The sequence below is a fragment of the Orycteropus afer genome, unplaced genomic scaffold, assembly GCF_000298275.1.
Source record: "Orycteropus afer afer isolate SDZICR_OR568_19922 unplaced genomic scaffold, OryAfe1.0 scaffold00113, whole genome shotgun sequence".
Lineage (NCBI taxonomy): Eukaryota > Metazoa > Chordata > Mammalia > Tubulidentata > Orycteropodidae > Orycteropus > Orycteropus afer.
Genome location: NW_006921700.1, coordinates 2,592,688 through 2,604,059, shown reverse-complemented (window position 1 = coordinate 2,604,059; position 11,372 = coordinate 2,592,688). Strand labels below are relative to the sequence as shown.

Below are 11,372 nucleotides of genomic sequence, written 5' to 3'. Positions count from 1 at the left end.
CCCAGTGTCCATCCCTCCATACTCTTCTGCGCCCTGAGCTGTCTCCCTGTGCATAAGCAGCCCTTCCTTCTCCCATGATTGTTCTCTCCAGAGTGTGTGTCTACTTGAGGTAAATGTTTAACTCACTTGCCTGTTCTTTGTCTGGAAACCACAGGTGTGGGTTCAATTCCAGACCTGAAGGGCAGCTAGGGGCCATAGTCTCAGTGGTTTCACCATTTTATTACTTTCTTAAAGGGAAGGTTTTTGAAACATAATTTGTCTCTTTATCAAGAACATTAATTATACTCTGCTATAATTCTTAAGAGGAGCTCTGGTGGCATAGTGCCTAAGGCATTTGACTGCTAACCAGAAGGCTGGCAGTTCAAACCCACCAGCCACTCCTGGGAAGGAAGACTGGGCAATCTACTCCCGTAGTGATACCACCTCGGAAACCCAAGGAGGGGTCGTTATGAATCAGAATCAACTTGATGGCAGTGGGTATAATCCCTAAGAGCCCTGGTAGCACGGTGGTTAAGCATTCAGCTCCTGACTGAAAGAACGGCAGTTTGAACCCACCAGCCGCTCCACAGGAGCCACATCAAGATTTACAGCCTACCCTATGAGGCAGTTCTACTGTTGTTCTATAGGGTCACTATGAGTCGGAATCAACTTGGCACCAATGCGGTTTTGGCTATAATCCCTTAACGCTCTGGGAACTATTGCATTGTTTAAAGATTTGCCCCCAGCAAAGGCCCCCAAGAGCTCTGCTTTTATTTAAAACATGAAATGCTGTTATCTTATTTAAAACAATTATCTAGGTGAGAGCCTGAGGGTATGAAATAAGTAAGATAAAAGACACACAGCTACCATCCCCTCTACTGACTTCCGGGCCTGTGCCAGCTCCCTAGCAGAGCCCTGACCCAGTGAGCCAGGTGTGCTGAGCTGTGGTGCTCCTGTCTTTCAGAGCAGTCAGAAGTTCTAGGCCAGCAACAGCCTCATCATGAACCCAGTGGGCCCTGCAAATAATTTCACTTTCTATGCATGCTGGCAGGACCTCTGGTAGCATAGTGCCTAAGGCACTTCACTGCTAACCAGAAGGCTGGTGGTTCAAACCCACCAGCCACTCCTCAGAAAGAAGGTTGGGCAATCTACTTCCATAGTGATGCTGCCTCGGCAACCCAAGGAGGGGTTGCTATGAGTCTGGTCCTACTCGGCACATAACAACAACAACAATGCATGCTGGCACTTGAAAAAGACTGGAAGGTGTTGACACTTTTGCTGTCACTGAGGTGGGAAAATAGATTAACACCTCAGAAAGTTTCAAGAAAGATGGAAAGGTTTGGTCAAGCTAAAAAGGCAGTTACCTCCCTTTGCCAACACCCTGTTCTAAGTACTCTAGTTAAACATTTCATGGAGTCCCGGGCTGCCCAGCACTGTGTCCAGCTTACCTTGATGAGGTTTTCCAGGACAGACCTGCAGATGGCCTTTTTGTCTGTGTTGGTGAGCTCTCGCTTCTTGATGAGCACACGGTATCGGTTGAAGAAGTCATGGTAGGTCCACCTAGAGGGAAGGCAGAGGTGTGTCATGGGTCACGGCTTGTTCCTTGGCCACACAAGGGCCATGGGTGACCTCAGGTAGTGTCCCCTAGGACCAGTCTTTCTTCAGAGCAGGAAAAAACAGCTCCTGGGGCTCTTGCCACCCACCCCCAACTTCCCCAAGAGAATTTCAGCATGTTGATTCATGCGTGTGGCCGGAAGCCTAAGAGGAAAGACTGGTTTCAGGGGATCCTTACTATTGTATCCCCCCAGAATGTGTCAATTTGGCTAGGCCATGATTCTTAGTACTATGTAATTATCTTCCATTTTATGATTTGACGTCATTATCCTACATGTTGTAAATCCTCAACTCTATGATGTTAATGAGGCAGAATTCAACCTATAAGATTAGGCTGTATCTTGAGTCAATTTCTTTTGAGATATAAAAGAGATTAAACAAATGAGCACAGATCAGAGGGACTTCAGTACCACCAAGAAAGAAGAGTTAGAAGCAGAATATACCCTTTGGACCGTGGGTCTCTGAGCTGAGAAGCTCCTAGACCCAGAAGATTGATGCCCAGACACATGGAGATCTCCAACAGATGCCAAGCCAATACGTGCTGCCAGGAGGCAAGAACTTTCCCACAGAGCAACAGAGAAAGCCTCCGTCTAGAGCTGGCGCCCTGAATTCAGACTCCTGCCCTCCTAAACTAGGAGGGAATAAATTCCTGTCTGTTAAAGCCATGCACGAGTGGTACTTCTGTTACAGCAGCACTAGAGAACTAAGACACCCCTCTTGGAAGACTGACAGAGCCAGCCCTGATCACGGAGCCCTTCTGCCACTACCACTCTGAGTGCCACCCCTCTGCTCCTGAAGAAGCAGGTAACGTACTGGAATGGTGTTTTGTTTGCAAATACCGTTTTTCTTCTTATAAAACTATGAGTGCTCACTGTAAACCTTTTTAACGCAGAAAAGTAACATTAAGACATAAAAACTGGCCATATCTTAATTCCAAGAGATAACACAGTTTCCATTTTGGTATAGCTTAAAAGAAACCATTTTTCTCTGAAAAGTATGTGTTGCTTTTTCTTTTTTTTTCTTTCTTTCTTTCTCCCTGCTTGGTTAGACTAATGTATGCCCACTGTAGAGAAAACCTCAGGAAATTTACATAGGAAAATAAAGAGCACTTACAATTCTACTACCTACTACGTAAGTGCGGTTTCCGTAAGCTTTGGAAGGGAAGCTTTAAGGTGGCCTTCAGCTTACCCTTTGGACTCAGAGATCTCTTCCTAAACACATGTCGTCTGTTTTATGAGTGAATTCAGTATTTCCTAGGCAGGGTATGTCCCCTTTCCTTTAAGGCTACCTCAGCTCAAACACACATGTGCCGTCACACTCTCAACAGCATTTTGACTCCTATCTCAATTTCCAGGGATGTTTGCAACCTCTGCATATCATTGTATATTGCGACTTAGCATGACCCTGCTCTGAGGAAGAGGAGCCCTGAAGGTGCATTGGTTAAACACTCCTCTGCTAACCAGAAGGTTGGTGGTTCAAACTCACCAACCATTCCAGGGGAGAAAGACACAGCAATTTATATCTGTAAAGATTAAAACCTGCTGCCATCAAGTTCTACAGGATTTTTTCAAAGCTGTCAATCTTTACAGAAGCAGACTGCCACATCTTTCTCTTAAGGAGTGGCTGGTAGGTTCAAACTGCCGACCTCTTGGTTGGCAGCCAGACACTTTAACCACTCCACCACCAGGGCTCCCCTGTAAAAATTTCAGCTTTGAAAACCCTATGGGGTAGTTCTACTCTGTCCTGTAGGGGTTCTGTGAGTCAGAATTGACTTAATGGCACAACAAGAAGTCTAAGGCGACTGAGTTTTCAGTCTAAATCTCTCTGAAACTAAATTCAGCCCATGCCCTTGCTTGCGTCCTCAGAGATGGAACAACTACAGTTTGCACTGTTCTGGTGACCCAGGCCCAGCTCATACCTTCAGAAGTCATCAGGTGACAACGCACGCACCCTGTCACCATTGTTCATTTGGAAATCACTTAGGAGCTGCCTTGAGACAGTGCTTCCTATCAGCCTGTAGCCTTGCTGAGGGGCTATCCAGCTACCCAGAGAAACTAACACCATACCCTGTTACGAACTGAATTGTGCCCCCCAAAAAGGTATGTGGCAGTCCTGACTCCTGTGCCTATAAATGTGGCTTTGTTAGGAAATAGGATTTAAAAAAAAAAAAAAATCAGTTAAGGCCTAATGGGGGCATGCTAGAGTAGGGTGGGCTTAATCCTAATTCTTGAGTGATGTCTTATAAAAAGGTGGGGGGCAGAGTCTCTCTCTTTCTCTCACAGACACACACACACACACACACACACGGGAAGACAGATTTCATGTGATGACAGAGGCATATGGATGTACAAGCAGCTCCCAGAAACTAGGAGAGGGGGATGGAGCAGCTCCTCTCAAAGCCCCAGAAGGAACTGACACAGCCAAGATCCTGATTTGGACGTCTGGCCTCCAAAACCACGAGAAGGCATGTTTCTCTTCTTTAAAGCCATCCCCTTTGTGGGATTTGTTCTGGCAGCTCTAGGAAACTAGGCCATATCCCTTCTCCTGGAGCACAGTGCCCTTCCAAAAGGATGGGGCCTTTAGACATTTTATTACAGAAACGAGGGTCATGGGAATGCCAGGGACCACTGGTGTACAGGCCGGACACACGCTGTTCTTGGGAGTAGGTTCCCTTAGAGACCTTTCCTTGCACTCACAATCTTACCAGAGAGAGGTCTGCAGGTCCTGAGGGGCCTGTCCCCTCCCAGGCCATTTAACTCGGAGACTGAGCTTCTCGCCCTTTCCCTTCCCCCTTTCCCACTGTAAACATTAATGCGGCTTCTGTGGAATACTTCTAACAGACTGTGGAGCTCAGGGAAGAGGGAGGTATGAGAGCAAATTAACACAGTGGCCTTCTGATCCCTCTTATTTTTTTCCTACACAATGATGAGTGAGTTACCCCTTATATAGCCCCCTTTTCCTTTTAAAAAACAGCTTCATTGAGATGTAATTCACATACCACAAGATATCCCCTTTTAAAGCATACATCCAGTGGTTCTTAATATACCCAGAGTTGTACAACCATCACCATTATCTAATGCCACAATGCTTTCACCACCCTGAAAAGAACCCCTGTACCCATTAGCGGTCACTCCCCATTCTCCCTAGCCCCTGGCCACTATGAATCTACTTCCTGTCTCTCTGCCCCTTCAACTGGTCCCGTCACAATGTCGTGGCAGGTGTGGGAGGCTGGTTTCTACTCTGCTCACAGCTCCCTGGGTCTTCCCAGGGCCCAGCACCACAGGGTCACCGTTTGGGCGGTTCCCTCTGGGAGGGAAGACGGAGGCTACCGGGAGCTCCAGGACCTCCGTCCTATGTCTGGGAAAGGGCTTCTCCGTCCTGTGCCCTAACTGCAGGGCACTGAGCAGAAACTGTCCCCTCCTCCTGCTGTGCAGTGACTGCTCCGAGCCCACTGAATCCCAGGCCACCAGAACAGGTGGCTTTCCAAACGGCAACATCTAAGACTACCTGCCCAGCTAAATGCTTCTTCAGTTATTTCAACCACATACAATGCATGTCAAAAAAGTGCTAAAACCCTACCTGATACTTGAAGGACTTCAAATCAAGGAACAAGCTGCACATCAGCTGTGCGTTTTCTCTTTGATATATACAGGCGCTACTGAATGGCTCCCAGGTGGTTTTTGCCCCAACCTCCAAGTTTCAAATATAGACAAGTCTCCTGACTGATATGTCCACATACAATGAGGTGGATTTGGGCAAGAATCAAATGCATCTAAGAAGGGATACAAAAGAATCTAAGTCTCCTTATTCCCCACCCCCATCCATCAACAAGGAGTCTTGGTGGTATAACAGTTAAGTGCTCAGCCGCTAACTGAAGGTTGGCGGTTCAAACCTACCAAGCCACTCTGCAGAAGACCTGGTTGACCTCTTCCCATAAAGATTATAGCCAAGAATCTAATTCCTGTAAATAAAAAAAAAAAACTGCTGTTGCTGGCAGATAAGATGCAAAGTGTTGCACGCACAAATGCTTTTAATGAGAGGACGTTTTAGCTCACAGGAATCAGTGCAATGTGGGCTTTGTGGAGCAGAGCTGTAAGCCAAAGCGAGCACTGTGACTGACTGTATGATGATCTGGGTTTGAACCACCAGCCTTCTGGTTAGCAATCAGATGCCTCAGGCACTGTGCCACCAGAGCTCCTAAAGAAAAGACAACCCTTCTCACTAGGCAGGCTGTTCAGCAAAGTATTAGAAAGGGACGCAGAAAGAACAAAACAGTCCACAGTATTGCAGAGACAGGAAAGACCAAGAACTTGTTAGCTATAGTTCAGTGTAAGTAACAGCTGCCTAATTAAGCCCACTGTACTTGTATTATCCTTGAAAAAAATTACATGTGTGTGTAACAATATGCAGTATTTTGTTTAACAGGACAACACAATCAAATATCCTACATCTTTTAACTATCTACAGAAGGATTTTAAAAGTATAAAAGTTAATTGCTGTAGCAGTGGGTTGGTAGAAACATTATAAAATTTTGTTAACCTCTTCCCACAGATGTTTTCTAATTTGTATTAATATTAGTTATCACTTTTGCCACTATTAAATAGTCATGTTGCTGATTTGTTTAAATAATGACATTTATGGAAAAAAGTAAATGATGCATGAGGATATAAAATTTCAAATTATTGTTTTAGAAAAGGAACGGTGATAGCCCAGAAAACCCCATGAGAAGTTCTGCTGTGTTATGTGGGGTTATGAGCCAGAATCGATTCGACAGCACACCACCACCTCTCACAGCCCACCGGCGCTTGACTGCTGCTACAGTCTTCAAGGACACCCAGTCAGAGGAGCTGAGCCCTCCTGGAAGGTTGTTCAGCACTTTCTGTGTATCCTTCCCGAGGGTCCTGACCACATTCTGCACAAGGGCTGTTTGGCGCATGCTTGTCCGTTTTTGCCCTAGGAATCTGCAATTTCCCAGGGGAAATAATTAAAGCAGCACTTAGCTGGGCTCAAAATCCTAAATGCTTCTAATTTGAAAATCTCTTACTGCTGACAGAGCCATGACTCAAGGAAGTTACAGGCTCAAGATCACGAGAACGTGGGGAGGGAAACTGGAAAGACATGTGGGCCAGTGCACACTAAGCGTGCAGCGCAGAGGCACAGACGCCCGCTCTGACATCAGCCAGCAATGAGACCTCTGTCCACTCATAGGCTGGAGGCCTGACCTCCCCCACCTGCAAAATGGAGAAACCATCACCCACCCTGCCTATGAGCTCGTGGGTACAGAGTGCTTTGCAAACTACAGAGCTTCCTAAAGATCGACGGTTTTTCTGCCTTCTTGCCCAAGCTCCCTGCCCTTTTCTTACTGGTGCGTCTCGACACACTTGTACACAGCAAGGGTTCGCTGTGAAACTGGTAAGGGAGAAGGATGGTGGGCTTCGGGGCCAAGGCAAACCCTCCACTGAGAAGAGTGCCAACACTTTGCACCAGAGAAAGAGAACATGGGAGCGACCCCCCATGAGGTACCAAAAGGGTATGTGCCCCCCTGTGAGACCTGGCACGAGGCTGAAAAAGCATCCTTCAACCAAAGGACCCAGAATCGAATGTGCATTCCCTTTGCTGTGGATCTCTGTGTACCGAGAGGTGAAGTCCTCATAGAAAAGGCTACCCCATCTTAGAGAGGGAAACCATCAGTGTGAGGCTAAAGAGAATGCTTCATTCTTTCGCCAAAAGTAGAACTTAGGAGGCTTTCTGATTAGGCAGGGACCTTTTGAAGTTAAGAAACACATTTATTAAGACCACAGGTGTGCCCAGGATCCCCACGTTGAGGCTATGTCCTAGGATGGACTTCTGCTTCCGAGATGTTTCAGCTATCCTGATTCCACTGTGGGACTCAGAGCTGTCTGCCCTATAGATATTTTTGTACATGTGTTAGGTTCTCTGTTAGATTCAAGCTGCCTTTGCCCAGGGTCTGTTTCTGATCTGTTTTTAAATCTCCCAGCACCTATTGTGCATGGTATCCTGTGACACACAGTTTAGATCCTTTTACATTTTTTGAAAATTGGTGTTATCCTGACCAATAAAGCAACCAGAACCCCAATGCTAAACCTTTCTCTACTGATGTTTCACAATGAGGGTTCCACTGGCTCTGGGGCAGGACAGTTCTTTATGGTATGAGACAGATCCATACAACACAGGAGATACAACATCTTTCAATGATCACCCCCTTCCCATTCGTTGCAATGACGACAACACCCCCAAATGAAGAAAATGTTCTGGAATCAGCAGTGATATTTGCATGCCTTTATGAATATACTAAATACCACTCAATCATACACTTGAAATGAGTAGATTTTACAGTATGAATTGTATAAATAAATGAGGTGAGTTTTGTGAGTGGGTCTTCGTGAAGTAAGACATAAACATGAGCTATTCAGCATCTCAGCGTTGACCCCCTCATGGAGAGGACCCAGTGCAAAGAGTTGCAGGATGCTCACTCCATCACTCGTAACAACACGAGCACCTCATATCTTCCCTCCCCTTGGCGGCCCACCTATGTCTTGGGAACACACACTCAGCCCCAGAGGTGGCCCCAAGTCTGAAGGTTCTGCACTTGGCTGCAGAAGGAAATCCAGTAACACTCCAGGCTCTGAGCTGGAGCCGAGACACAGAGTGAGGACAGAGGAAAGCCCAATCGGTCCTCATGCTGCTTGGCTCTGACCAAGTGCCTCATGGTTCCCCTAGAGGCCAACACTTGGCTCTAGGGCAATGCAATGGAGAGAGCATTTAAAAGACACCTGGGAAACCTTGTCACTGTGCAGGTGCTCAGAGTGCTCAGAGTTAACAGGCCTGAGATGGCATCCCGGCTTCTGCCACGGTCAAGCAGCTACGTGTGAGTGAGGGGCAGCCCAGTGTGAAATCCACTGGCCCAGAATCTAGTTCAACGAAATGAGGATGGATTTCCGAAATGAAGAGCCGAACCAAAGGCAGTGAGATCCCCAGGGAAAGAGTAATTTCACTCCAGAATAAGATGATTCTCTCTCCATGCAATTTTTAACAGCAAGGCAAGTAAGTTCAATTATGATTAAACAGGAAGGTGAACAAGATTTCTAGAGTCCATGTAGTTCCATTGTCCTACTTTACTTACTAGGAGCTCTGGTAGCGTAGTGCCTAAGGCACTTGACTGCTAACCAGAAGGCTGGCGGTTCAAACCCACCAGCCACTCCTCTGAAGGAAGATGGGGCAATCTACTTCCAAAGTGATACTGCCTCGAAAACCCAAGGAGGGGTAGCTATGAGTCTGGTCTGACTCTACCTCGATGGCACATAATAACAACAACTTTACCTACTCCCCATAGGGATGGGGGATGGGAGTTGGGGAAGGAGCTAGAATCCTTTCAGAAGCTTTATTCAGCTTTTCTGAAGTGAAGAAGACAAAGTGAAAGAAAACAGAAGCTGCGTGAAGGGATTTAAAAAAACACAAGCACTGCATATTTAAATAACCCCACACAAACACTCTTTTTGGTGAAGTAGTATTTGCTTCACAATTCTATGGGACGCGAAGCTTCTCTGAACCCCTGGAAGAGAAGACAGATGTCGGCACAGGCAGCAGACACATAGAGGGGGAGCTAGAAGCGAGAGATGGGTGATCAGACCTGTTTCCAGACAGTGCATTCTTTGTTTTATGTTTATGCGATGTTTTATGTACACGATAATGAACATGATTTCTTAACTACTGCAGAGCATGTCAAACAGAATGATACATTTTCAGTCAGGCTCACAGAGGTCTTACTCTCAGGGAGGATAGACACAGACAGGTGTGCTGAATCAGAGGGAGCACTAGGTGGCCTCTGCTGGCCCCAGTCTGCATCTGGCCTCTCTGGGGTGGTGCGCTAACAGTTTTCCTCCCAGAACATCAGGAGGCTGGGGGCAGGAACTCTGGCTGAAAAGGGCTGCCTTCTGCTTGGGCCTGTGTTGTTACAGGACTAGGCAATCCTGAACTAGGCGTTTGTCTCTCCCTTTGTCTTTTTCTTTTCTGGTAAAAGTGATGTTTGCCCTGTAGCCACTCAAGTAGGAGAAATGGTAGAAGAGGTCTAAACTGCAAATCCCTAAGTCAAAACAGCTCCTTGGAATCAGCCACTGACTGCTTTGCAGACAGCTGTGCAATTAGCTGACAAGCTAAGGTAAGTGAAGTCACCGCCGTGTACAGTCCCAGCAGCCAAGGTGGCAAATCCTCCCCTTTGCCAATGACCCCCAATCTCCCCAGGCCCCACTCGGGTCTCTCCAGTTCCATAAAGCCCTCCCAGAGCCAGGCCATCACGATGCCTGCTCAATCACACAGTTAAGGCTGGCACAGCTTGTTCTTGGGGTTTATTTCCTTCAATGGCTAACGCCTTGATGGGCACAGGGCATCCATCAAATCTCAACTGCTTTATCCCCAGATACAGAGAGACATACCAACCTTCTGGACTGAGCAGTTAGGTACAATTTTTCTTTTTTTAATCAGGTATTTGAAAATCATTCCAAATGGCTTCCAAGGTTGGCAGGTGCAAAAGGCCAGGCAGTGCTTCTGGGTCAAAAGATTACAGATGTGGTGGTTTGTCCCACAGCTGTAAACCCAGCCCTTCCCCACCATCACCACTCATCTTCCAAATACATGCCACCCCAGATACCCTGGCCAGAAGGTGGAAGAGAATAAAAGGAGATTGGCTCTCAGTGAAACATTGTCGTTGTTAGGTACCATCAAGTCAGCTCCAACTCATAGCAACCCTACGTACAACAGAATGAAGCACTGCCTGGTCCTATACCAGCCTCATAATCATTGCTTATAGGTATCCTGAGCCTGTCACTGCAGTCAGTGTCAATCAACGACGATTCAACTCCACCTCAACACTAGTAAGAGTGCTATAAAATCACAGTGCCTCTTTCCGAAAGTTACCATTGCAAATGGTAGTTTGGGGAGGAAATCCTCTCTCTGGTCCTCTAGCACAATCTGTCAAGACGGCAAACATAAGGAGGCTATGGACAGCGCTGCCCTGGATCCAAGCTCACACGTTTAAATCACAGCATTAAAAGACCTTTTCTGTGACAGTAGGAATATAGTCTTCCTTCCCTCCCTCCCCACCACTTTCCACAATCCCTTAATTACAAAAACAAAACAAAAAAGCTACAGATGCACATGTAATTGTCTGCTGGAGAGAAGTCTGAAACAATTAGGGAGGCTGGGAGAGATCCGTCAGCAACCACAGGAGCAGCCAGCGAGTGCGTGGGCATCCTGATGTCGCCGGTGGCTCTGACTCCAGCCAGGTGGAGCAGACTGCAGGAGAAGCCATTTTCCATATGAATCTAAAGACTTGGAGGAAACATATACTCTTAGCTGCCAAGGAAGAGGCTGCTGGGATGCGAGGAAACCACATGTGGCCTCCCTGTGCTGGACAGAGGAATGTGCCGTAGGCACAGGAGTGAACTGGCAGAGCAGCCCCCCGTCCATGTTATCGCTGCTTAGCTCCTGGACATTACGCTGCCCTGGAGCAAGCAGAATCCTTCACTGTACCCCACCCATCCTAGTCCTCTCCTCATCCCTCAAAGCCCAGCTCAAGTCTCCCCTCCTCCCCAAAGCCACAGGCTTCCCACAAGTGCACTACAGTCTTGCACCCAGTTACATGCTGTTCTTGAACTGTTCCAAGCTTGTCTTACTTCTCTCCTCCTCAAGGAGGGCGAGGGCCACCTCTTTATTGCCCTCTCAGCATCCAGCACATGCTGCATAAATGTCTTTTTTTTTTT

At 47.0% G+C, this 11,372-nt stretch overlaps 1 protein-coding gene across 1 annotated transcript in view; it reads right to left on the bottom strand.

The window, feature by feature from the left end:
* MYO5B (myosin VB) overlaps nucleotides 1-11,372 on the bottom strand; it is a 351,393-nt gene that overhangs the window by 148,687 nt on the left and 191,334 nt on the right. Inside the window, exon 19 of the mRNA XM_007943854.2 lies at nucleotides 1,428-1,539. Coding sequence (XP_007942045.2) covers nucleotides 1,428-1,539 — 112 coding nt within the window. The remainder of the gene's footprint in view (nucleotides 1-1,427; nucleotides 1,540-11,372) is intronic.